Here is a 27,500-nt window from a genome sequence, read left to right as displayed (position 1 = left end):
TAGTGCCCTTCTCCATGTGAACATTTCCTTTCCACGTGAATAGTTTGGATGGTGACACTAGGCATATACTTATTCGCTGCCTTACAGACACTAATGCACACATCCTTGACAGCCAGATAGACATTGATAAGTCGACTAGGACTGTATTGTCTCAACTTAACATTTGATTTTTTTTCTTTGAAGTCCAAAAACATTAAAAGAGATAACTTGTATGGCTATGCACTAATTCCCGACATTTTAAGCAACATTCCAAATGCATAAGGACTACCAACTTTTCAATAAACGAACAAATAAAATGTTTGTCCTTATAAACCAATCGAAATACACCACAACCTTCACATTGGATTATGCTAATTAGCCATGTGCTTGGTACGGCCACCGGTTGCGGTTCAGCATGATTAACACGTGCTTTCACAGTCAGGGAAAAAAGCATTAACAAAATGGCGGGTATTTTGGGTGTATAATTGTATTATTATCAATCCTTCCTGTTTGCTTCCCATATTTCACTCATTGTAAAAATATGGATGCTCTCTTTAATTATCTTCAAAAATCAGCTCCTCATGACGTAATATTTAGGCATGGGCCCCAACAATGACAACAAACAAAATGGCGCACGACTACTGGGCACGCTCGACTTTAGGACCTTCAGCCATAGTTTAAATGTACCCTTACTAAAATATAAGCCCTCTGGCACACATTTGCAGCGCATTTGTTGCAAGTTTTCTGCAACTAGTTGTGGCACATTTGCTGCAAGTGTACTTTTCATATGCAAATTTTTCCTCTGGCACACAGTTTGCGACAAAGTTGTGGCACACTCTTGCTGCATACTTCTGGAAAACAGTTTGCCACAACTTTGCGGCTAACTTCTAGGCACTGTCTGCTCGAAATTAAGGGATCCTATATAAACTGTAGTTAGAAAAACACAATAACAATTCAATTAATATAATTTCAAGAACATGCAATGACATAGCAAGTAATCTTTAACATATTCAAAAATACAAATTTTAAAAAAAAAAAATGATTCAAGAACAGAAATGACCAGGTTGCTGTAATGTTATTTGTCATTTATTGTTATTTACTATTTGAGTATTCACTATTTTATTTACTTAACTATGCTTAAAAAATAACTAAGTTCAACTACATGTAATTTCAAAATATGTCTAATCATTTTCAAAAAGTAATAGTAATAGTAGTAATGTTATTTAAAATGTTATCTATCATAGGAACAGCAGTAAAAAAAAACATACTGGAAAAATGACAAATTAAATTTATAATTTTTCAACAACAACAAAAACATAACCCAGATGAATTTTTAAAAAGTTACATGTATTACTTCAATGTTTTTATAACACACATGTAAATTTTTCAAAGAATGCCTGCATCACTTCTGAAAAGACACATGCACATTTACAATGCTTCCATAGCAGATGTACAAGGTCTGAAGGATGTCAAATAAATGCTGTAAGAGACCCATAAACATGATCGATCGGCTTACTCGCCATGTATTTCCTTGCCTGTTTTACCTTTTAAATACAATTGTAGCACGGTACTCAACTTTAGATGAAAGGCATGCCTTTGCATCACTAGCCATACATTCAATATCTTATTAAAGAATGACTTGATACACGTGCAATGAATTGTACCCGGGTATAAAACATTTATTGAAACAAGGCATGAAAATCGTGACCGTCTCGGTCAATCAGAAATCGGTTACTTATTGACTTGCCCTCGTAATTTGGAGCTCCAGGTGACTTCCTAATAACAGGGCTCACACTGGACCAAAATTTTGTGTTGCAACCTGGCGCACGTACATCGACTCATACACGTTTACTGTAGATCTAATATTCCCTTACAGAATTGCAGCACAGAAGCAGTACAAAATCCCAGCACACTATCAGTACAGCTCCAGCATTACTGCAAGTGTGCTGCATAACTTTTAAATGGAGAAATACATGGAAGCAGCACAATTGCAGCGTGTTTCAAATATGTAAATTAGGACTGCATTTGTACTGCAAAAAAAGACTGCTGTGCAGTATATGCTGTCTTGCAGCACATGTGCTGACTTACAGTACAGTTGCCATATGTACTGCTCTGTCATACATGCTGATTTGCAGTACAGATATCATATGTACTGCTCTGCAGTACATGCTGGCCTGCAGTACTACTTCAGTACTGCAAAACTGTCTGAAATAAAAGAGTAAACAACCCTGCCTAGGGTCAATATACGCAGACTGCACTCTGGGCTGATCCCAGCAGGCATCTACGGTGAACCATGCCCGGGGCTGATCCCAGCAGATATCGCAGAACAAGTGAACCATGCCCGGGGCTGATCCCAGCAGGCATCAAAGAACGAGTGGACCATGCCCGGGGCTGATCCCAGCAGGTATCACAGAAAAGTGAACCAGGGCTGATCCCAGCAGGCATCAAAGAAAGTGACCCATGCCCGGGGCTGATCCCAGCAGGCAACGAAAGGGAACAAGTACTCTGAGCTGAACCCAGGAGCGATAACATATTCCTGGGACTGATTCCCAGTAGGCATAAAACTCTGTTAGTCTAAGAAAACACTACATACTAGTCAAATTCTATTAAAAAATTAACAAACTACCTATGTACAATAAGTTATATGTGATGATAAAAGTGGTATATACCGTAATAATAAGCAAAACCAAACATAGACTTGGGGGTAGAATTCCCCTGGAATGAACGCCAAATGAATGAAGGAATGAGTGAAGCCCCCAAGGATATAGGTTACTAGACATTTTTTAATGGATTGTTGACAAAAATTGTTTTAGTTTTTTAAACTAGTAAACCTTCTTTTGAGATTCAAAAATACAAAGTTGTTGTTGAGCTTTTTTAAGAACCTCAGAATCAGTTCTGATATATCTCACATAACAGTCAGATGTCCATCTACCTAAGTCTTTGATAATGTGGTCTTCCACCCCCGCTGCAGCAGCAGCTGTGGCAGCTCCTATATTCTAAAGGAGTAACCTGCATATTTTGTGTCATTCAGGCCAACTTGCATGAGTAAAGATCTCAGATGCTGTATAAATGTATCCCTAAGCATAGGTACATGGTTAAATTCATCAGTAATAAACAATGGTGACTGAGGATAGCATGGCAAAGAATTTCTAAATTGCATAACGCATGATATGTACAGGTTTGAAAACATCATTTTCATAAATAGTAATATTTACACCTCGTGAAAATGGGTCTGTTTTTTAAGTTCTCAACTTTACGACATAAAAATCATTTTCCAAACTGACATCATTAACTTGTAAAAAATGTACAGAACTGGCCTTTTGACAAGTAATTTCTCCACATCTAAGAAACCCAAAATATGCACATGAAAACACACATTTCAACATGAGATCTACAAAGGGAGAAAAAGCTCCTTTGTCCAGTACTTGCCACAATTGCTTTAAAATATCAGCTGTAATAGGTAGGCACTTCTTGGTAACATTGTTTTGAGATCTTTTTACACCACGTAACACATAATTAAGCTGATCACAAGCTTTCAAAATATCACCATGACCTGCTCGTATGTAATAAAACCTAATACCAGCTAAATATAACTTAATTGTTTCGTATTTCAGTTTTAAAACAGATTTACAGTGTGTGACTAAGTACACTAACAAGCTCTCGTTTACCACAGGAAGACAATTAGACAGAAACGTAATCCCACTCATGCATACAAAAGACAGAAAACACTGTAAAGCTGAGCTGTACGTTCGCCTGGTTGAACTGCATAAGGAAGAATCCCACAAATGCTCGAGATGATCCTTTAGTTCTTTAGCAACTCTGAATGATGTAGGCAGGGAGTTGGTCTCAAATCTGCCTCTGACGCAAGCATTCGGAATCTCTTCATCTGATAACGAGAAATAGAGTCTGCAATAGTATTTTTTACACCTTCAATATGTATAGCATGAATAACATAGTGGTTGCATGCTGCATGGAAAGTGAGAGTTCGCATTAATTTCATGATGCTTTTGACTTTCGATCTTCCTTTCCTTATAATGTCAACTGTTGATTGATTATCACAGTGAAAAAGAATGCGTTTCCTAGGCCAGGCATGACCCCATATAAGACAAGCCATAACGGTAGGGTAAAGCTCGAAGAATGCCATATTAGATGTATGTTCTTTAGAAAGGTCAACCGGAAATTCTCCTTGAAACCACCTGTTTTGACGGAAACCTCTGAAAGCTGTAGGGGTAGCATCTGTGAATAAATGCATGTCTGCTGCTTATGTAACATTATCATCAATGAAGAAAGACACTCCATTCCAAGAATGCAAGAAATCTGACCACATAGTAAGATCTGCTCTACACATACTGTCTAATCGCACATGGTAATGCAATTGCTCAACAGTGGTAGACAACGCTATGAGGTGCGAAATGAAAGATCGGCCCGGCAGGACAACTCTGCATGCGAAGTTAAGATGTCCTAGCAGACTCAGCAATTCTCTTTTGGTGCAAGATTTGCGAAGTTTGAAAGAATTGACAATATCTAAAATCTGTTCAATTTTTTCTTGAGGTAACGTGCTTCCATCTGTATTGAATCCAGATATATTCCATGGTATTCTAGTTCTGTACTTGGTCCTTCTGTTTTCTTCTCTGAAAGTGGAATATTCCAAGTGTTCTGAAGATACTAAGAAATTTGTCCATAAGTGTATGGTCCTCACAATTGGCGATACCACCACCAAGAAGTCATCCAAGAGATGGAGAACGTTCAGTATGTTGTACTTGTGTTCTACGATCCAACACACGGCTGATGAAAGAGAGTCAAAAATTTTCGGACTAGATCTGCTGCCAAATACTAGATGTATATAGAAATAATAACTGCTGTTCCACTTGATTCCATGATAGGGCCACAATTTGTATGCTATGGGCATAATCTTGAATGCATCAGTGATGTCTGTCTTTATGAGCAATGCTCCTTCTCCAAATCTTTTAATAAGTTGTATAGCATAATCCATAGTTACATAACTGAGAGAAAATTCTGACTTGTCGATAAGATTATTTAGGCTGGGGTTGTCTTTATCATTGTGTGGTGCTGACATCTCTACAATGAGACGTTTCTTCTCTGAGTATTTACTCTCTGCTATACCAATGGGATTAATGCGATTGTGTTTGAAAGGAATTTCATCAAATGGTCCATATAAATAACCCATGGAAAGTTCTTTTTGTACAAGTTCTGTAACACTGTCTGAATTTAATAAAGCTGATCTCAAATTTTTACATTCATGTGCTGTCTTGGGAAGATGTTGGAAACCAGTATGAAAGCCAAATTTAAGGCCATTGAGTAGGTAATCTGTAGACTGATGATCAGGGTGGTCCGACAGAAGAGATTGTATCATGTCAGTGTTTACTGGTGTGGAAATTTCTATACTGTAGTTTTCTCTTACATCTTTTGATGGTTGTGAGCCCCAGCTATGTGGAACACGCTCAAGTTTTTTGTGTAGGTACAATTCTGTTTCGAATGGTCGCCTTTACACTCGCTGCAAAGGTGTGCATTGCGACATCTGGGTAATTGGCAACCTCTTAAACCATTGAAATTATTTCAAATTTCTTTTCCTTCATGAAACTGCCTTTTCCTTCCATATGAGTCTAATATAAAAATGTCACCATTTCGTTTCTCTCCAGCAGGCCCAATGGACAAAACCCAGATAGATGCAAAGTACTTTTGCATGTGGCATGTTTGCAAACAAGTTACAAAAAAGAGTGTTGCGTACAGACCAGTCAACCAAAATATTGTTGTACTGTGAAGCTGCCATGAGGCTGAATTGCCTATGATACTCATAGAACCCCTTTCCTGGATATCTGGTAGCCATATCGATGATATCTCTTTCATACAAATCTAATTCTTGTCTTCTCTGGGGGTAAACTTGTCCCATGATGTTCTAGACTTGTATATTCCAAAAGCCTGGATAAATTCTCCGATGGTAAGGGAACGCAAAAGCCTCTTATCTGATTTCTTATTTTCATCCTTCTCGTCTGGGGGAATGTAATAAGGTATGAGCAATGATGCCAGATTGACATCCTACCAAAATTGTAAATTTCATGATCCCCAGGGTAGGGGTTCTGACCCCAGGGCGGGGCCAAACTTGGTATATAGTGTTTATGTGTAAAACATTTAAATAACATCTTCTTTAGTGCTATTGATACTAAATTGAAAGTAAATAGATATTTAGAAAGAACAGGTAATCCTTTACCAAAATTGTAAATTTGATGATCCCAGGGGTAGGGGTTTTGGTATCAGGGTTGGGCCAAAATAGTCAGTTATTAAATGTGTGAACAATAGACATTTTTATGCCCCCCTTCAAAGAAGAGGGGCATATTGGTTTGCACCTGTCGGTCGGTAGACCACATGTTGTCCGCTCAATATCTTGAGAACCATTCACTTGATCGTAATGATATTTCAGATGTGGGTTGGTTATGAAAAGAAGAGGACCCCTATTGTTTTTCAGTCAAAAGGTTAATGGTCAAGGGTCAATCTACTCTGGACATAGGAATATACTGTCCGCTCAATATCTTGAGAACCCTTTGCTTGACAGACATTAAACTTGGTACACTAGTACATCTTAAGGAGTAGATGACCCCTATTGATTTTGAGGTCACATGGTTAAAAGTCAAGGGTCAAACTGGACATAGGAATATATTGATCACTCAATGTCTCGAGAATCCTTCGCTTTACAGACACCAAACTTGGTACACTGGTATATCTTTAGAAGAAGATGACCCCTATTGATTTTGAGGTCACATGGTCAAAGGTGAAGGATCAAACTAGACATAGGAATATACTGTCCGCTCAATATCTTGAGAACCCTTTGCTTGACAGACATCAAACTTGGTACACTAGTACTTGTTCAGGAGAAGATGACCCCGATTGAATTTGAGGTCACATGGTCAAAGTTCAAGGTTCAATATCTTGAGAACCCTTTGCTTGATAGACATCAAACTTGGTACACTGGTACATCTTCAAGGGAAGATGACCCTTATTGAATTTGAGGTCACATGGTCAAAGGTCAAGGGTCAAACTGGACATAGGAATATACTGTCTGTTCAATTTCTTGAGAACCCTTTGCTTGACAGACATCAAACTTGGTACACTGTTACATCACCAGGAGAAGATGACATCTATTGATTTTGAGGTCACATAGTCAAAGGTGAAGGGTCAAACTGGATATTGGAATATACTGTCCGCATAATATCTTGAGAACCCTTAGCTTGACAGACATCAAACTTGGTACACTGGTACATCTTCAGGAGTTGATGACCCCTATTAATATCTGGGTCACATGGTCAATCCACTCTTGACATAGGAAGATATTGTCTGCTCAATATTTTGAATTGATGATACTACTCTCAACTAAATGATGTGTGTGTATAACCCTTTTCAATTTTTGCACCATGGGGGGCATATGTGTTTTACAAACATCTCTTGTCAACTTCTTCTTGATAACTATCTTTCCAATTCTTTTCATATTTGGTATGAAGCATCTTTGGAACAAGAGTGACATAAATTGTAAATTTCAGGATTCCTTCACCCCTGGGGCCTTAGGGGTGGGGCAAAAACTGCCCAAAATTGATCAATTTTCAAAAATCATCTCAAGAACCACACATGTGTAAGAAAAACTAAATGCATGGTGATGGAGAGCAGCAAGAGCTCTACCAAAATTGTAAATTTCATGATCCCCGGGGTAGGGGTTCTGACCCCAGGTCGGGGCCAAACTTGCTATATAGTGTTTATGTGTAAAACACATAAATAACATCTTCTTTAGTGCTGTTGATACTAAATTGAAACTAAATGGATAGAGCAGGTAGTCTTTTACCAATATTGTAAAGTTGATTATCCCCAGAGTAAGGGTTCTGACCCTGGGTGGGGCCAAATTTGGTATATAGTATTTATGTGCAAGTTTGCTGATACTGTATAAAATCTAAATGCTTACTTAGGAATAGCAGAAAAGGATGTACTTTTTAATTTACCCAGGGTACATTTCTGGTAAACATTTCAACATTAATATTTTTTGTTGGGTACATTTCGGGTACATTTCAACTTAGTAACTTTAAAGTGGGTACATATCGAATACATTTTAAATTCTTCAATTGATACCCTGGGTACAATTCGGGTACATTTGAACATTTATATTTTTCTGTTGGGTACATTTCAGGTACATTTTAACTTTTCAATTTTTAATCTGGGTACATTTTGGTTACTTTTTACAATAGTCGGGTACGTTCCGGGTACTGTCGAAAAATGGCTAAGTTTTTTGCGGGTACTTTTTGGGTACCTTTTTCAGGGAAAAAGTTGCTTCGGTTACCTTACAGATACATTTTGGGTACCATTCGGGTACATCTCATTTCTGTAAGGGTGAACATTAGAATTAAGCTTAGATATTCAGAACAGGAAATTTTTTCTAGATTTCATAGCCCATGGAAGTAGTGATACTTTTTCACTAGTATTCAGGTGACCGATAAGGCCTGTGGGCCTCTTGTTGTTATTATTCCGGAATGAAATAATTTAGATTTAGAGAAATTGGTCTTGCACAGGTAATTATTGGTGACAATTCATTTCTTCACTATATGATTTTCAGGTGACCATTAAGGACCATGAGCCTCTTGTAATTTTCTATAATCATATTTTATAGGGACCGAGTGCCTTTTGTATTGACATCTGACATGGCATATGTTATCAACAATGGAGAAAAGCAGAGTGACAAGTTTCAGCTGTTTGTTGATCTTTGTTGTCAGGCTTTCAACATTCTCAGGAAAAATTCCAACCTCTTCCTCAACTTGTTTGCACTGGTTAGTTACAAATGCTCTAGATAGAATTTATTGTTTCTCTAAGCTGGGAACAAATATTAGAGCAATATTAGCTCTAATTCTGAAAATTTTAATTTGTTGTGAAAATTTGTTATTAGTCCCTTATCGACGATGTCAAAGGGGACTTTGTGCTCCGTCCGTCTGTCCGTCTGTAAACTTTTTACATTTTCGACTTCTTCTCCAGAACCACTGGGCCAATTTCAACCAAACTTGGCCAAAAGCATCTTTGGGTGAAGGGCTTCCAAGTATGTTCAAATGAAGGGGAATATCCCTTTCAAAGGGAGATAATCACAAAAATGCAAAAATAGGGTGGGGTCATTTAAAAATCTTCTTCTCAAGAACCACTGAGCCAGAAGAGCTGAGATTTATATGAAAGCTTCCTGACATAGTGCAGATTCAAGTTTGTTAAAATCATGGCCCCCGGGGTGTAGGCTGGGGCCACAATAGGGGATCAAAGTTTTGCATACAAATATATAGGAAAAATCTTCTCAAGAACCACTGAGCCCGAAAAGCTGAGATTTATATGAAATCTTCCTGATGTAGTGCAGATTCAAGTCTGTACTTTCACTTATTACAGTCATTTTCATCGGTGCCACTAACTACCCACATTGACATCATTATTATAAATCATCAAACACCTGTGATAATGTGAGTTAGATAAAAATAAACATAATTAGACATTAGTGTATTTATAAAGACTTGTTATTAGCATAATTTATGTACTATAATGAATCAATATTGATAAATATTAGTATTTGAGTCTCTAAATCGTTATGGGTCCTTCCATCTCTTTTGGGTAATTAGTCATAACTACCGTAATGCCTGGGATTGTGAAAGTACAGACGGTTTAAAATTTTCAGTCACTTGGAGCTATTACGGATTTCATTTTATGAATTGGGGTAAGAAATTCATTTTAGAAATGATATTTTATGCTGCACATTCTATTTGATAGCTTGTTGCAATGCTCAAACACTCTGTGTAGTCGTATAGTGTCAGGGCCCAGCTAAAAGTCAACCAAAAAATAATAGGCATTTTTCTGAGTTCATTTCTGCATATCTTGTGAAGTATACGGAATTTCAGGATGAACTTTGGTAGTAATGTAGATTGATTATGTATGAATAAATTAAAATACAAAATAGAATTTTATATCAATTAATTTATTGTTTTTACATCGGCTAACTTGGGTACCCTATATTTAGAGTTCTATACCTTTACTCTTTATATAGTAAATTCGACCCCAAGTGATGCAATTGCCTGTGCTTTACATGAAAGCTTTCTGACATAGTGCAGATTCAAGTTTGTAAAAATCATGGCCTCCAGGGGTAGGTTGGGGCAACAATAGAGACTAAAGTTTTACATGCAAATATATATGGAATGTCTTCAAATATGGGCCAAGGTGACTCAGGTGAGCGATGTGGCCCATGGGCCTCTTGTTGCAGTAATGCATAACTTTACCATTCATTATGTGAGGCATTGTTCAGCAATGTTGGAGTGTGGGGTATGTGAGCATGCTCACCTCTGCTTTCTTTCATTTCTTTTAAAGAACGTCGATGTTGCACGATTATATTTTTTTCCTGTACCAAAGTTGGATGCTGAGACAGAAAAGAAAGTAAACAACGCGCATGCTCCAAAAGTAATAAGAAGGAGGGATTATACTAATAAGATATGTCGTTTGTAAGAAAAAGAAGGGGGTTGTTTGTGCAATTACTTATAAGATTTGTTGTTATTTTCCTAACCACTAAGACTACTATATGCATGAAATAACACGGTTTATCTTTATTGTGATAAAACGGCATTGTTGATGTGCATATTACAGGGACAGGAGGATCCAATTATTTTCCTAAAAGTTATAATGGATCTAAGAGGGGTGGAGGATGCTAGAATAACTTGTGAACGCTTCTCCTCCTATATGGTTTAAGTTATCCGATAGACTTGAAACTTTTTACAATACTTCAATGCCATTTGCAGATGTGTATATTGCAGGGACAGGAGGATCCAATTGTTTTCCTTAAAGTTGATAGTGGATCTGAGGGGTGGAGGGCGTAAAATAGTTTGTGAACACTTCTTCTATGTGGCTTATCAGAATTCATAATGACTCTATGTTCCTTTTCATGCTTTCTCCTCCATACCATGCAGTACATTAAGGGGAGGAGGTTTCATTCGGAGCACTTTCAATTTGGGGAGCTGGGGAGACATTTGTTTTTCATAGTTGACATTGCTTTCATCTGCAACAATGAAAACATGTTTGTTGCAAACTAGTTTAATTCTGTTTTTTAGAACCACATATATCATAATGATAAATGACATTGACAGTTTAAAGCATTGATAACATGATATTTTAATTGCTGGAGGAATTAGATTTATCAGACATGTAAAAAAAAAAACCACACAAATAGCTCTGTTCTAAAGTCTTATTGCAATAGATTGATTTTTCATCCTTGTATTGAACATATATGATTTATTGTTTCATTGATAATAAGGCCAAATAAAACTAGTTCTAATTGTAACAGGGACCGTTACATATGTTCCCCAAACCTCTCCCAATTCAAAAGTGATGTCATTGTAAACCTATAGCAAAAAATCATTTTATTTTAGCCTTTAATTATATGCAGTACATTTGATATGGTCATTTCAGTATCAAGAAATGAAAGGAAGCAATGCACGTGCATACACGTGCACACGAGTATGATTCCGTACTTTTGTTGATATCATTCAACAGGCCTTTCTATCATGTATCCACAGTATGAATTTCATAATGTTTTCATCAAATATAAGGAAGTTATAGTGATTTTAAAACCGTCCAATCAGAATTCAGCACACATGCATGCACGTGCTGAGCAGTAATTTTATCCACAGCAATTTGTAAGGAGTACCAAGACACACCTAGAACCTCAAAATCAAAAGAATTTGATAAAAAACAAAAACTTTATCGTCCTTTAAAAAATTAAGTTTTGAAAGACGATGCATGTGCGTGTGTGTTGGCAATTTTTATTACACCAATATATAGATACACATATTATCTACCTATGCTGTGAATATAAACTCATTCGCTTTATAAATAAAATAGTTACAGACGTTTTAGTATCATCCAATCAAAAAGAAGCGCATGTGCATGCACATGGAAATTGGTAATTTTGACCATACAGATCAGTTAAGAGTCTCGATATCTACCTATGATATGAATATCAAACTATTTCAGTGAACAACAAAAAAGTTACACTGATTTAAAAGTTAGTGTACAAATTTTGTAATGCACGTGTGTGCAGACAAAATGACTATCCTTTTTCATATCTACAAATGATATCATCCTATGAAGGTTTCATATCGATCCCTTGTATATTTTGATTTTCCATTTTTTGTACCAAAATTGCAGTGCGTGCACGTGCATGTACTAGCAGACAAAATGACTATCATTCTGCACATCTACAAACGCTATACTATCATCCTGGAAAGTTTCATATTGATCCTTTTTGTAGTTTCTGAGAACACTCCTGGACAAAAAAGTCTGGAGAAAAATAAGAATTACTAGAAATGATCTCGTTGCGAGTAACGAATAGGTCTTCCGTCCAATTTCTGACGAGATAGGATCTTCACTGGAAGAATTCAATTAGTGAAGAACGACTATACATGAAAGAAATACACACATACATGTAAGATGTGATTGATCAATTATAAACAATTTTGGTTTTGTTTTATTCACTTTCGAGTATCTCGGGAGTCCATAAAACGACTAAAAATTCCAAATGGACCACGTAGGAACCCACACTAAAAATTTCCATGAAAAATACTGAGTTTTCCAACAACTTCCGGTTTTGAACAACCAACTTCCGGTGGAAATGGTATGACTTATTACACTCTATTAAATAATGTTATGAGGTTAGAATTTTAAAAAATGAAAAATTACATATTTTATGGTACTTCCGGCGGATGAAGGAAGTGACAGTAAGAAAATTGAAACAATATGTCACATCTATAGGTCACCATCTAACATTCCTGAGAGTTTCAAGACTCAATCTTTGATTATTAATGAGAAAACGCCTGGAGAAAAATATCCGGAAATCGTAAATATTTAATGAACGTAAGTGAATTTTGAAAAAAAAAATAATTCACTATACTCTAAAGCTGGATGTCAATTATATATGCGAAAATCATATCAAAACCTAATTTATAAGCGAGAAGTAGGATAGCAAAGAAAAACCAATTTTTCGAAGTTTTTCTCTAAAAACCGGAAGTTGCTGGTTAAACTTCCGGTAATTCTAACATTTTCTGAAACGCTGAAAGAGACCTAATTAATCTATGCAAGTTTTGTTTAAAAAGCTTAAATTTGAAATTTGACGTTTCTTTTGTTCACTTTCGTTGGAGGCCGGAAGTGACAGATCACAATGATAAACCTTATTACAAAGCTACTGGTCACCATCTATCATCCCTGAAAGTTTCAAGACTCAATCTTTAACCGTTTATGAAAAAACATCTGGACAAAATGTCATTTTAAAAACGGTAAATCGGATATAACTTGCGACCAGAAGTAAATTTTCAAAAATCCCAAAAAAGAAATAAACTTCAGATAGTAACGCATCAACCCTCAAAATTTGAAGTAAATCGATCGAGCCATCTCTGAGAAATGCTCTGCACAAAATCGGTAAGGGAAAAAAAAGAATAAAAATAATAATAAAAAGAAAAGTGAAAAGTCAACAATAGAATATTAGAAGGTTCTTCCACTGAAGACGGAAGTCCCTAATAATAGAGGAAAAGAAACATAAGAATCACTATAAGGTCTTCTGTTGAGACGGAAGACCTTAATAACTAGACACGATCTCGTTCAACGAGGAGGTCTTCCGTCCAATTTCTGACGAGACAGGATCTTAAGTGGGATAATTGAATTAGTGAAGAACGATTTTATATGAAAGGAATAAACAATAAAACATCTACATTCTTAAAAATAGAGCGATAAACACATAAAAGATAAACAACGTCCGGTTTTAATTTATTCTCTTCCGGTATCTCGAAAGTCCATAAAATGACTGAGAAGTCCACATTGAGCGTGCAGAAACCCCCACTAAAAGTTTTGATGAAAAATACTGATTTTTTGGACAACAACTTCCGGTTTCTAACAATCAACTTCCGGTTGAAATAATATGACTTGATACACTCTAGTAAACAATGTTATGAGCATTAGAAATGAAAAAAAATAAAAAAATAATATTATTAAGCTACTTCCGGTGGACGACGGAAGTGACGGCAACGAAAGTGAAACACGTATGTTACATCTACTAGTCACCAGTTAACAACCCTGAAAGTTTCAAGACTCAATCTTTGACCGTTTACGAGAAAAAACCTGAAGAAAATGTCAACGGATATTGGACATATCTCACAAACGGAAGTGAATTTTGAAAAAAGAATTTGACGGTGGTCTAAAGATGGATATTTTTAATAATGTATGTGAAAATCATATCAAACACTTAATTTATATATGCGAGATATATGAGGACAAAGAAAGAAGATTTTCTCAATAAACCGTAAGTTGCTGATTTAACTTCCGGTAAGTATCACATCTTCTGAAACTTCAAAAGAGACACCATTTTACCATTCTAGTTTTGTTCAAAATGCATACTTTTGAAATTTGACGTTTTCTTTGTTCACTTCCGGTGACGGCCGAAAAAAATTATATGTATATGTCACATCTACAAGTCAACATCTATTATCTCTGAAAGATTCAAGATGAAATGTTTAACCGTTTACGAGAAAACACCTGGACAAAATCTCTTTTAAAAAGCGGAAATTGGATATATTTCACGAACAGAAGTGAATTTTGAAAAAATATTTGACGTTACTCTAGAGATAGGTAATGTCGATAATATATGTGAAAATGAAGTCAAACAATCGATTTATAAGCGAGATATATGGGGACAAAGAAAAACCAAGTTTTCAACGTTTTTCTCAATAAACCGGAAGTTACTATTTTAACTTCTGGCAAGTATCACATTTCCTAAAACTACAAAAGAGACCTAATCATACCATACAAGTTTTGTTTCAAACGCATAATTTTGAAATTTGACGTTTTCTTTGTTCACTTCTGGTGACGACTGGAAGTTACGGCCGAAAAAATGATGTGCGCATGTCACATCTTCAAGTCGAGATCTCTCAATCCTAAAAGTTTGAAGACTCAATCTCTAATCGTTTAGGAGAAAACGTATGGACCAAATGTCATTTTAAAAATGGAAATTCGGCCGTAACTCACCACCAGAAGGGATTTTCGGAAAAAGAAAAAAAATCGAATTTAGTTCAATTTACGTTGCATTTTTCCTGAAAGTTTCCTGAAAATCTGAAAACTGGACGGAAGACCTATTCGTTGCTCGCAACGAGATCATTTCTAATTCTTCTTATTCTTATTCTTCTTCAACCAAATTTTGTCCAGGCCCTAACTAGAGAACACTTTGACTTTAAGACTTCAAACTTAGAACATAAGGAGATGGTATGAAGGAGGGGTGCCCGCCCCGAAAACTTTTGACCTTGACCCACTTATAAAGTCAATGTCAATCTTTTACGTCAACATATAGTCCAGGCCAATAGCTGAGAACCCTTTGATATTACAATTTCAAACTTGGAACGTGGCAAGAGGACATAGATACAAGGTGCACTGCACCAAAAATTTTGACCTTGACCCCTTTCTTCATTCAAGGTCAAATTAAGAAAAACATGAATAGACCATAACTTTAGAACCCTTTGACATTAAGACTTCAAACTTAGAATATGAGAAGGGGGAATGAAATTATTTTTTTTATTTAATCCTCTTCGTGCTAGGAAGCACATAAGGCCTTCACTGAGGATCGCCATCTCTGTCTGTCTGCTGCCATGTTCTGAATCCGGCCCCAAGTCCATCCACACTCCTTCATCTCTTTCTCTACTGATCACCGCCATGTTTCCTTTGGTCTCCCTCTATTTCTCTTTCCTGCTGGTGTCCATCTCATGACGATCTTTGGGATTGATGTTGCTCCCATCCTGTGGACATGTCCGATCCATTTCCATCGTCTCATCTTGATCATCTCAGATATTGGTGATGTTAACGTTCTCTGATATAGATCTTTGTTGCTGATGGTGTTGGGCCAGAAGACCTTCAGAATCCGTCGTAGGTATTTGGTCTGGAAGACATCCAGTCTGTAGACAATACCTTTGGTCACCTTCCACGACTCGGCACCATATAGGAGGACTCCAATGATGTTACTCTTGAATATCCTGATCTTGCTCTTGATGCTGTTGACTTCCAGATGTTCCTCAGGCTTGCGAAGGCTGCTCTTGCTTTGGCTATTCTGCTCTCTACATCAGATGTTGAATCCCCATCGGCTGTGATCTTACTGCCGAGGTAAACAAACTTTGAGACTTCCTCTACTACGTTGTTCCCAATATTCATTTCTCTTTCTGTTTTGTTGTTAACTTTCATGATCTTCGTCTTTCCGGCGTTCATGTTGAGACCTATCTGGCTGCCGTAGTTTGTCAAGTCGGTTGTCTTCCCTTGGATGTGTTGGAAACGATGAGCCAGGAGTGCAATGTCATCTGCGAAGTCTAGATCTTCTAGAGACTTTTCAAATGTCCAAATCAATCCCCTGTTGTTCTGACTGGTTGTCTTCTTCATCACCCAGTCAATACACATCACAAAAAGTAGGGGAGATAGTAAACATCCCTGTCTCACTCCAGTCTGTAGTGGGAAGCTGTTTGTGAGGTTTGTGCCACAGATCACTCTGGCCTGGAAGTCCAGATAGAGCATCTTGATGATGGATATGATCTTTTCTGGTATTCCGTAGTGTGCCATGATCTTCCACATTGCAGGTTGATGGATACTGTCAAATGCCTTGGCGAAGTCTATGAAATTGGCATATACTGTGGCGTTCCATTCGTTACTCTGTTCCATAATCTGTCTCAATGTGAAGATATGGTCTGCGCATGACCTTCCTCTCCGAAACCCTGCCTGCTCATTCCGTAGGAGAGGGTCCACCATGTCTGTTATTCTGTTCAAGATGACTCTGCAGAGGACCTTGCTTGTGATAGACAGTAGCATGATTCCCCTCCAGTTGTTGGTGTCTGTCAGGTCTCCTTTCTTGGGCAACTTCACAATCAGCCCAATTTTCCATTGACTGGGTGCTGTCTCTGTCTCCCAGATGTTCTGCAGGATATCCGTCAGTACTCTTGGTGTTACCAGGTCCTCTGTTTTCAGCATCTCTGCGTGTACCTGGTCACATCCCAGTGCTTTTCCATTTTTGAGGGTCCTGATGGCTTTGGTAACGTCTTCCAGTGTTGGTTTATCAGTGTTTATATCCAGGACTTCATCCGAAGGGCTGATCTCTACTTCTGTTGATGGGTCCTCTCTGTTGAGCACTCGTTCAAAGTGTTCCTTCCAACATGTTAGCTCTTCTTCCGTACAGCTTGTCAGTTCCCCATCCTGTTTCCTGACTGGTGTTTCTGCATTCTTGAAGCCTCCGCTGATGAGAGATTTAGAGATACGGTATAATGTGCTCATATCCTTTCTAGCAGCTGTATCCTCTGCATCAGTAGCTAACCTCTCAATGTAGTCCTTCTTGTCCTTCTTTGCGCTCTTCTTGACCTCTTTGTCCTGTTGAGAATATGTTCTCTTCAAGCCCTCCTTCAGCCTTGGTGACGTAGTTGACAGAAGCTTGCTCTTCATAGCTTTTCTCCTCGCAATCATATCCCAGGTCTTGGCTGATATCCATTCTTCTTTCTTCTTCCTTCTCAACCCAAGTGCCTCCTGTCCTACTTCCATCATCACTGTGTTGAAGTCATCTAGGTCGAGTTGCTGTTGATCTTGTAGCACCTCGAATCTGTTCCTGACTTTCAGCTGGAATGCTCTCATTATCACTGGATCTTTAAGTTTCTGCACATCAAGAAGCAGTGATCGTTGTTCCCCTTTCTTGGCTTTCCTCAACTTCAGTTTCAGCTTTGTCAGGATAAGAGAATGGTCACTTCCAGCATCAGCATCAGCTCCCCGTAAAACTCTTACATCTTGTAGTATCCCTCTCCATCTCTTGTTTATCAGGACATGGTCTATCTGATTCCTGGTCTGTCCATCTGGCGATGTCCACGTCCATTTGTGGATGTTCTTGCGCTGGAAGATGGTGCCTCCAATGACCAGGTTATTGTCCTTGCAGAAGTTGACAAGTCTGCTTCCATTGTCATTGATGATACCACATCCTTGTTTTCCCATCACCCGTTCTTTTCCTTCGTTGTTTGTCCCAACTTTTGCATTGAGATCTCCTAATAGCAGAAGCACGTCGTGGACTGGTGTCTCCGCCATGGCCGGTCCCAAGCCCCGATGAGAAAGGAGGAGGGTTGTGCGCAGGGCCAGCAACCCTGCCATGTAAAAAAACCAAACCCGCTACAGAAATCAACACTGAGGAACTTGGAACTGGGAGAGGATAGACGCTACCCAGGGTACTGGATCCATGACGGATGACAGCCAAAGCCGACAGGACACTGACATTCAGACGGCAGACGTTCTCACCCCTAAAGACGTATGTAGAGTTGGAAGCTGGAACGTACGCACCCTCTACCAAAGAGGAAGGCTAGCACAAGTCATCAAGGAGATGGAGTTGAATAACATCGAGATGCTAGGAGTTTGCAAAACGAGGTGGACTGGAAGTGGATCCCGGAAGCTAGCTACGGGACATACCATCATTTATTCAGGAAGGAAGGATGACCATCATAGCAGAAGGAGTAGGTCTTATAACCAACAGAAGACTCAGTAGATGCATGATTGGATGGAAGCCAGTGAGTATGCCAAGCTGACAGTCGTTATCTGCTACTCTCCTATAGAAGACTCCGAGGAGGAAGAGAAAGAGGCATTCTACGACCAACTTCAGAAGGGGGAATGAGGAAAGGGGGAATTCCACCAAATTATTTTTACCTTGACCCATTTATAAAGTCAAGGTCAATTTTTTATGTCAAAATATAGTCCAGACCAAAAGCTGACTTGACAACCGTTTGACATTAAAACTTCAAACTTGGAATATGGAGAGATGATATGGAAGAGTGCACCAAAATTTTTGACCTTGACCCCTTCATTCAAGGTCAAATTAAGAAAAACATGAATTGACCATAACTTTAGAACGCTTTGACATTAAGACTTCAAACTTAGAATATGAAAAGGGGAAATGAGGAAAGGGGGAATTCCACCAAAATTTTTGACCTTGATCCATTTATATAGTCAAGGTCAATTTTTTATGTCAAAATATAGTCCAGCCCAAAAGCTGACTTGACAACCGTTTGACATTAAAACTTTAAACTTGGAATATGGAGAGGTTATATGGAAGAGTTTTGACCTCCATCCACTTACAGTGTCAAGGTCACTCTTTTACATCAAGACTATAACCTGAGAACTATTTGACATTAGGATTTCAAACTTACAACTTAGAAAGCAGATATTAAGACAAGATATACTGTACCAAAATCTTTGACCTTGACCCATTTCTTCATTCAAGGTCACTTTTTTACATCAAAGCATAGTCAAGACTATAACCTGAGAACCCTTTGACATTAGGATTTCAAACTTACAACATGGAAAGCAGACATTAAGACAAGATGTACTGTACCAAAATTTTTGACCTTGACCCATTTTTTCATTCAATGTCATGTTTAAAATAAACTTGATGATTTCATAACTAAGATTTGTTTGACATCAAGACTGCAAACTTGTAATATGGAAAGGCAGTATTGAGGAGGGGGTGCACATCACCAACATTTTTTACCTTGACCTACTTACATTGTCAAGGTCACTCTTTTACATCAAGGTATAGTCCAGACCATAACCTGAGAACCCTTTGACATTAGGTTTTTCAAACTTACAACATGGAAGACAGATTTAAGACAAGATGTACTAGCTGTACCAAAATTTTTTTACCTTCACCCATTGATTTCGATGCAAGCCGTTGTTATTGCCTCTTATGCTTGCACTCATTGTTGCCCCTGTTATTAGACAATCAAACTTTGAAGGGGAGACATCTGTTTTTTTGTTGTTGTTTTTTTGTAAAAAACAATACCCATTAGTTTATTTTATTATCATCATATTTTTCCTTATTTTACATTTAACAGTTATAGTGCTTCTTAACAATTCTTAATGCTGTGGTTTGAATTTAATGCTTTAAAAATTTTATAGTGAAAGACTTTTGTTTGATTTGTATTTAATTCTTAACTGTGTAAATATGTATATACATGTATGTGTTTTTGCATGCGTACCTTTTGATATTTTATTTTGAGCTCTATAGAGCTCATGTTATTTGTTGCTATTTATACCCCCCGCAACAAGTTGTGGGGGGGTATACTGGAATCGGGTTGTCCGTCTGTCTGTCCGTCCGTCCGTCCGTCTGTAGACGCAATGGTTTCCGGGCTCTAAAGCATTATCCTTTCCACCTACCGTCACCATATCATATATATGGACTACCCATGGGATGAAGATGTTCCCTATCGATATTAGGGTCAAAAGGTCAAAGGTCAAGCGCACTGGACATCGAAGTAGCAATATGGTTTCCGGGCTCTAAAGCGTTATCCTTTCCACCTACAGTCACCATATCATTCATATGGAGTATCCATGGGATGAAGATGTTCCCTATCGATTTTGGGGTCAAAAGGTCAAAGGTCACGTGCACTGGACATCGAAGTAGCAATATGGTTCGGTTTGTCATGCCATTTGTTTTTTACACTCAGAAAAGAGGTAGTTTATACCTATTACCAACACCCTTTGGGAGATTGGGGTAAGCGGGGGGTATTCTTAGTGAGCATTGCTCACAGTACCTCTTGTTGTATACAGTGCTGACTTTAAATAAAATTTACTTACTTACATATATATGAGTTTTTATAAGTAAGAGGAATTCCAATAATAGGCCTCTGTGTTTCCTTTATGTATTCTGTTATAGATTTACAGTTTAAAATTAGATATTTTCAGCGAGAATATTTCCTGTAATAATTACCTGTAGGTACACCATTAAGCGGAATAATTTGATCTCCACCGATAATTGATCATAGGTCACCAGATCAAAGTGAGCATGCAGTGCCTACTTTGTGAAAATTGAGATAAAATGTCTCTAAATGCTTAAATTTCGGTAAACCGGCCACCCCTCTAAACCGCATGCATACGTATGGACTACCCATGGGACGAAGATGTTCCCTGTTGATTTTGGGGTCAAAAGGTCAAGCGCACTCCTAGAGAAGGGACTCATGCCCTTTCTTTTTTACACTGAGGAAAGAGGTAATTTATACTTATTAAGATACCCTTTGGGAGATTGGGGTAAGCAGGGGGTGGGGGGGGGGGTATTCTTAGTGAGCATTGCTCACAGTAGCTCTTGTTTTATTTGGCCTAATAGTGAATAAAAGAAAACTATTTTTGCATATTTCAAACTTTATTTAATGATAACATTTGCAAAAACTGAAACATCACTATTTATAATAAGACATTAAAAAACATTTCGTCTTCAACTTTGTATATGACATGATGTCAAATCGGTCTTCCTTTATCGATATATCCATGGGGAATCAACTGTTCTCGGATAATCATAATGGTTATCATGGATACAATGAATGACAGATGATTGATTTCTCAGGTCCCCTGTCTTACTTTGTAAACAGAGTCCTGCACTGTATTCACAATCAAAGTATAGTCAGAGATTTAGTAAAATCTACTAGTTGATACTTTTCCAATGATTTCTTTGTAGTTGTCAAGGTCTGGGATTCCAGGTGTGTCAGAAGAAGCAGCTCGCTACATACAGAGGGCACTGTTGCCTGGCTATACGGAAGCACAGGCAGCAGCAATGTTCACAAGGTAGCTAACATTTAAGATTTATCGTGTTGTAATAATAATTATATAATTTTTTGAGGTTGCTCGCAAAGCAAGATACTCCTTGCTGTGCCCGGCGTCTTTCATCGGCTCACAAACTTTTCTGTAATATTCTTATACCGACAGCAAATAAATCCCCTGCATAAAGATCTTCAAAAATTTTGTTTGCTTTTTTGAACTGCTTCATTAAGATTTGAAGACATCATATGTTGACATTCTTATAACAATGTAATTTAAATGAGTCCCCTCAATATGTTTAAAGAAACTATATATAGTGGGCATGAATTCACGATGTAAGCAAATTAAGTGTCACAGGCAATCGTACTTGTTTATTAGTCCCCTACCGACAAAGTCGAAGGGGACTAGGTTTGCGCTCTGTCCGTCCGTCTGTCTGTCCGTCAGTCCTGCAAATCAGTTTTCCGGACTTTTTTTTTGACGTGCTTATAGATATTAGATATTCTGTATTTTGTAAAGCGTTATATAATATAAATTGGTCAGAATGTGACTCTAAATAATATGCCATCCTTATATTTTGTCTTAAGGTATTCAATGTATAATGACAATATTTCATATCTAATAAATTGATGGTGGAATATTTGTAATCTTGGTATCATTTTGAAGGGTCCATCAAATAAAAATAATCCACCATAGGAATTTCAAAATTTTGTTTACTGCCTGATTTATTTCACCTAGAATTTAACATTGAAGTATATGGGAAAAACATGTTTTATTACAATATTATATTTTCATAATTATCTCTTGGTAGAAAGTTACATATACTTTCTTTTTATGAAAATATGAAATAAAATTAATCATTGACCATACACATTTTTAGAAAATTAGATTTTTCTTATTTTTACAAAGGGTATACAACTCTTCCAAAAAGTCTTAAGTGCAAAAAGGTCAGCTTCTAATCATTTACCAGTCATGTGAATTTCATCTGCTTCACTTTCATCATTATTTAACAATAAACTTTTTTGTTGATCTAAATCCTTTAAAATTGTTCATTATCCTTTCATTATACATGGAATACCTTAAGTTCCCTTTTTAGGAATTCAGGGGATGGCCCGTAAAACTGAATGTTCTTTCTATCTTGAAAACTAAAAACATTTTGTTAAACATTATAGAACAAAAGTTGTAGATAATGACAAGACCTACTCGACCATATCAAGTTTTAGGGGCCAGTCCCTTAACTCTTTACTCCCTACAAGTCTTATCAGTCTGCTGCCCTGAGGATTAAATCCCCCTTGTGACCTAAGATAAAATGGCTGCTGCAGGTAACAGTTAGGCAGTGTGTTACCATGCTCAATGAAAACAACAATTACTCACTTAATATTTATTTTCTACTCACCAAATTTTGAAATTATATTCCATATACATTGAACATTTGAAAAATTAAATATTTTCCTTTAAAAAAAAATATCATACATACTATTTTCAACATTAAAATCCTAAAATGTCACAGAAATTGTCTGAAAGTTTCTCAAAGTCACTTTTAAAATAGCTCTGGACAATTATCCTTGTAAAATTTCTTAAAACAAGATATGCACAAGTTGATATTACAGTGGAACCCCGTTAGTATGTTCCCCCTTTATTACGTTAGTCCGCATATTACGTTGGAATTTCAAAGCACAAAACCATTTCTTAACAAACCTATATAAAACAGACTTCGTTATTACGTTGTCCTAAAATGTCGGGACTCGGTATTACGTTGTAAAAATTCCGCAAAAACGTAATAAACCCCTAATTATTCAATAGTGATTCTCAAAATAATAAGCCATTCACACCTTGACTGCCAGAGGCAGTCACCACGTAAATTTCCTGGTCTGTTTGGGGATTAGAGACGCTTGACTGATCACGCTTCGATAGATCTAGCGACATCAATACAGGTGAATACCCCGTATAGAAGCCAGTGATAAACAATTAAATAATGTTTATTTAGAAATGGTACTCTATGAAATTTACTTCATTTTTCATATTTTGATAATCAAAGAAATAATTTCTCAACCACCTGCGTGTTCAGCATAGTGTGATTACCTTCGCTATTAAAATCTATTCACGGACAGCTTTGGTACCAAACAAGAAAGACAAGATTTATCGTAGCAATGTTACAACCGCTTGGGTAACTGCTTGGACATAGGTGACTAAAGGTGTTCAATTAAAAAAATTGTTCGTTGTTTGGACATGCAGCTTGGGTGTTCGTAAATCTCGTCCATACATACACCAATCTATCGGCCGATTCGTGCCTGGCATTTACCTCAGTGAATATTTTAAAATCCCTTGATGCGCACATGATTTTAGTGCCATCATTTAGCGTTATAAATGAAATCTTCGTGCATCATTATATTTTTTTTATGTGGATTGCACTTAAATTGTTCTCCGTGCATGTTTATCGTTGGTGAGAAGTGTGTAAGTGTTGGGTATCGTGTGCGTTTTGTGTATATAGTTTTGTTGTTTTTTGGGGTGGGATTTTTTTATTGTGTTGTGTATTGTGTAATTAGAGAACTTAATAAAAACGATGTTTTGTTATTTTTTTAATACGAATGTTGAATACGAACCGGAACGAGTTATTGAGAGAAATTTACATGAACGCATTGTTTTAAAGTTGAACAAAATGGCGGTCCAAACGAATGCAGAAAAAGCAACGTTTATCAAAACATCGTTATGTATCCTACACCGAAATAAAGAAAAGGGATAAGAACATGAAGAATTACGGACATTAAAGATAAGATGTAAATAAAACAAAGTATCATAGTCTTTTAAAAAAAGAAACAGTAAAGATATATTCACACACCCCTTCACAGAGTACCAACGGACGATATACAATTTCCAAATGATAATTTTAACGGATTTCACTCGGAACGTTTATTACGTTATTTTATCGTGACAAAATGGAAAACGTAATAACGGGGTTCCACTGTACATTGTTCACAGCCAGTTTTTGTTTCACGACGAATTCCTGTCCAGGCTGTGTTTTGGAGGATTTTGAGTCGTATCTGCAACAAGAAAGTACTGGTGTAGTTTGTCCATTCTGTCTCGTGTTATTCTCTCATGAATAGCTGTCGGTCTGAACAACTTGTCCTTAGTGAAGTACATGTCTTGACTGGGTGCAACAATTATGCCCATAATGATATGAAATGCAATATAGGATCGAATTTCAGCCGCATTTGTGTCGTACTTACCATTTCAGATCTCAGCCATTTATTTCCTGTGAAACTCTAGCGTATCTGTTTGTTTCATCGGCGAAAGTTTGATAAAAATTCTCATCGAACAGCAGATGAAAAAAGTCAGTTTCCCTCTTGTTTTCGTCCATGATTGTCGCTGGACCTGGATTTCTGATAAAATCATCAACATGTACAGGTGTAAGCTGTTCTACCCCCTGATTTTCGTTGTGTAGTGCAGCAGCTCTGTTGTTGTCGCCATTTTGACGATGTTCCACATATCGGCCAAGATTTTCATCTTCATTGTCACTGTCGATGTCATTTATGTCGCTAATTTCGATGTTGGATGCTTCTTCTAAAAGTCTGTTCAACTTTTCTTCGGCCAAACGAACATCTTCTACTTCAAAACCCTCAAATTCAAAATCGCTATCGTCACTGGAATCCATGTTTTTCTTTCTTTCACTTGACTAACCCACGCTGAAAGTCATATGAATATTAACCTATCAAAACTCTTCTTATGATCATAGGAAGTTGACTTTGTTGAAAATATACCTTTTCTGATTGGCTTACATACTGGGGACTCACCAGGAACTACGTTGTTTAAACCAATCACGCTTCGTTTAACACCAGGTAAAACCACGCGTTTATACGGGATCCGCCATACAAAGCATGTAAACAATCACGCGTTGAGGCGGTTATCGCCGCTCAGTGCTTGCTGTTATCACGCGTTCATGCGGGATTAGGGAGTAAAGAGTTAAAGAAGGTGCCAAGGGGAATTAAAGATCAACATACATTTTCCTATATGTTTTGTTTAGAAAACAAGTGTTGTTTGGTTTATTTAGTTTGATATCAATTCAGTATGGGTAAATAAACTACTATTTAGCAAACATTTTCAATGCAATACACATTCAACACAAATTAGAGCTAAAAAGTATGCGCGACATGTCAAATTCACTGAATCAGCTTTAATTCAGTCGCAATTTATTTCTTCGACAAATTATATGCTGCGAACAATGTGAATGAAGAATAATCGATTGGTTTTAGTTTAAATTCCTTGAAAATAAGAGAAAAAGTGCTCATAACAGACAGAAAAGGAAAAACCGGCCATTTTGCAGTCCTTTTTTGGCTGCCATCTTTATACGAATAGAGTCGCAATGACAAATCTTGTAGAATTTCTATCTATTTAATGCACTCATCCCATATTTCAATGAAACATAAGCTGCTCTATCTTTATTTAAGCTGTGCTCTCTTGTAACTAGCACTTTGGCTGAAAATAAGTTCAAAATCTGGAAATCGTATTTATTTAAACGTGAATAATTTTGTTGCATTTGTTAAAATTACAAAGGTATGCTTCTATGCTGTCCAATTCTTTAGATAGATCTTGAAAAATGCGACAAGCATCTAGCAGTTTCCAGATTTACATACTCTTCGAAATACCGGTATTGGCTCTGCTGAATAGGCACACACACATCCAGGCATCGAAAGAAAGACAAAACTCAATCGTAGTTAATAGAAGAAAGTGAAGGTCGAAAAGGTGAAAAAATTGCACCCTAATTGTTAAAAAAAAAAAAAGATAAAAGAAGTCCCACGCGCACACTTTTTGTTCCAGTGACCCCTGCGCCGGCCATGACCTTTATATGCTAGAAAATGTAGATATTATAAACATGCTTTTCCTTAATGCAGAGTGTTTATTGACACAGTGGTTCATATTTCACGGGATTGTTTTCTATGACCCCCACCCCCCCTTTCAGCAAAATTGTCTTTTAAATTCTGGTCGTCGATAGGAGAGGGAGAAAATGGAGTTTGATCATCTCAATATCGAACAAAAGACTTATTCATTGCTCGCAACGAGATCATGTCTAGTGAAGGTCTTCCTTTTCAGATACATATTCTCTATATGATTGTCCATCACTTCCCCTTTAAACAGGAAGTTGTTCAAAAATATGCAATATTCAAATTTCGTAAAAAATCATTTTGTCTGGGGGTAATCTTGAAAATGAATAAAGATGAACAAATGAAACTTTCAGGGATTGTAGATTGTATACGTTAGTGCATGCACATTAATTTGTTTGTCGCCGTCACTTCTGGTCATCACCGAAAGTAATTCAAAGAATCGCAAATTTCAAACTTTTTCTTTTAAATTGAAACCTATACTAGTTTATTAAGTCTCTTTCAAAATGTCAAAAGAATATTGACCCCGTCGGTAGTCAAAACGGCTACTTCCGGTTTCTCGATAATATATTCTTATACTTTTTGTCCCCCATAAATCTCGCTTATATTTCAAGTGTTTGATATGATTTTCACATATGTTAATAACAGTTTCAACTTCTAGAGTTCTGACAATTTTGTTTTTCAAAATTCACTTCCGGTCGGTAGTAACCCACTACTTTTTCTTTCTTTTGTCTACTCTTGTTGTTTTGAGAGTAGCATTTTACAACTAGTTGCTGAATAAACTCTAAAAATATACACTGAGAGTCAGTACAGTAAAAACAGCAATGTTTCTTACAGATGTCAACTACATATTAGTCATTGTAACATTGTGACATTAAAAGTTTAAGCTCAAGGTATTGATATACTAAACTTTTTTGTTGGATGGTATCTTCTTACAACCACTGTGGTATTTATTTGAGGGTTTTCTGTTGTGATATAAAGTACTATATGACTACATAATGATTTTCCTCCAAT

General features: G+C 37.0%; 1 protein-coding gene across 4 annotated transcripts in view; it reads left to right on the top strand.

The window, feature by feature from the left end:
* LOC125682956 (phosphatidylinositol 4-phosphate 3-kinase C2 domain-containing subunit alpha-like) overlaps positions 1 to 27,500 on the top strand; it is a 372,533-nt gene that overhangs the window by 279,111 nt on the left and 65,922 nt on the right. For 3 of the 4 annotated variants that reach the window (XR_007372745.2, XM_048923598.2, XM_056139566.1), the window contains exons 28-30: positions 8,645 to 8,801; positions 10,363 to 10,452; positions 21,533 to 21,639. Coding sequence is in view for 3 of the 4 variants with exons in the window: in XM_048923598.2 (XP_048779555.2) it covers positions 8,645 to 8,801; positions 10,363 to 10,452; positions 21,533 to 21,639 (354 nt within the window). In the remaining variant the exon portion in view is untranslated. The remainder of the gene's footprint in view (positions 1 to 8,644; positions 8,802 to 10,362; positions 10,453 to 21,532; positions 21,640 to 27,500) is intronic. The other variant, XM_048923599.2, reaches the window with a different exon arrangement.

Source organism: Ostrea edulis, chromosome 6 (genome assembly GCF_947568905.1).
Source record: "Ostrea edulis chromosome 6, xbOstEdul1.1, whole genome shotgun sequence".
Classification (NCBI taxonomy): Eukaryota; Metazoa; Mollusca; class Bivalvia; order Ostreida; family Ostreidae; genus Ostrea; species Ostrea edulis.
This window is presented reverse-complemented; position numbering and strand designations above follow the sequence as displayed.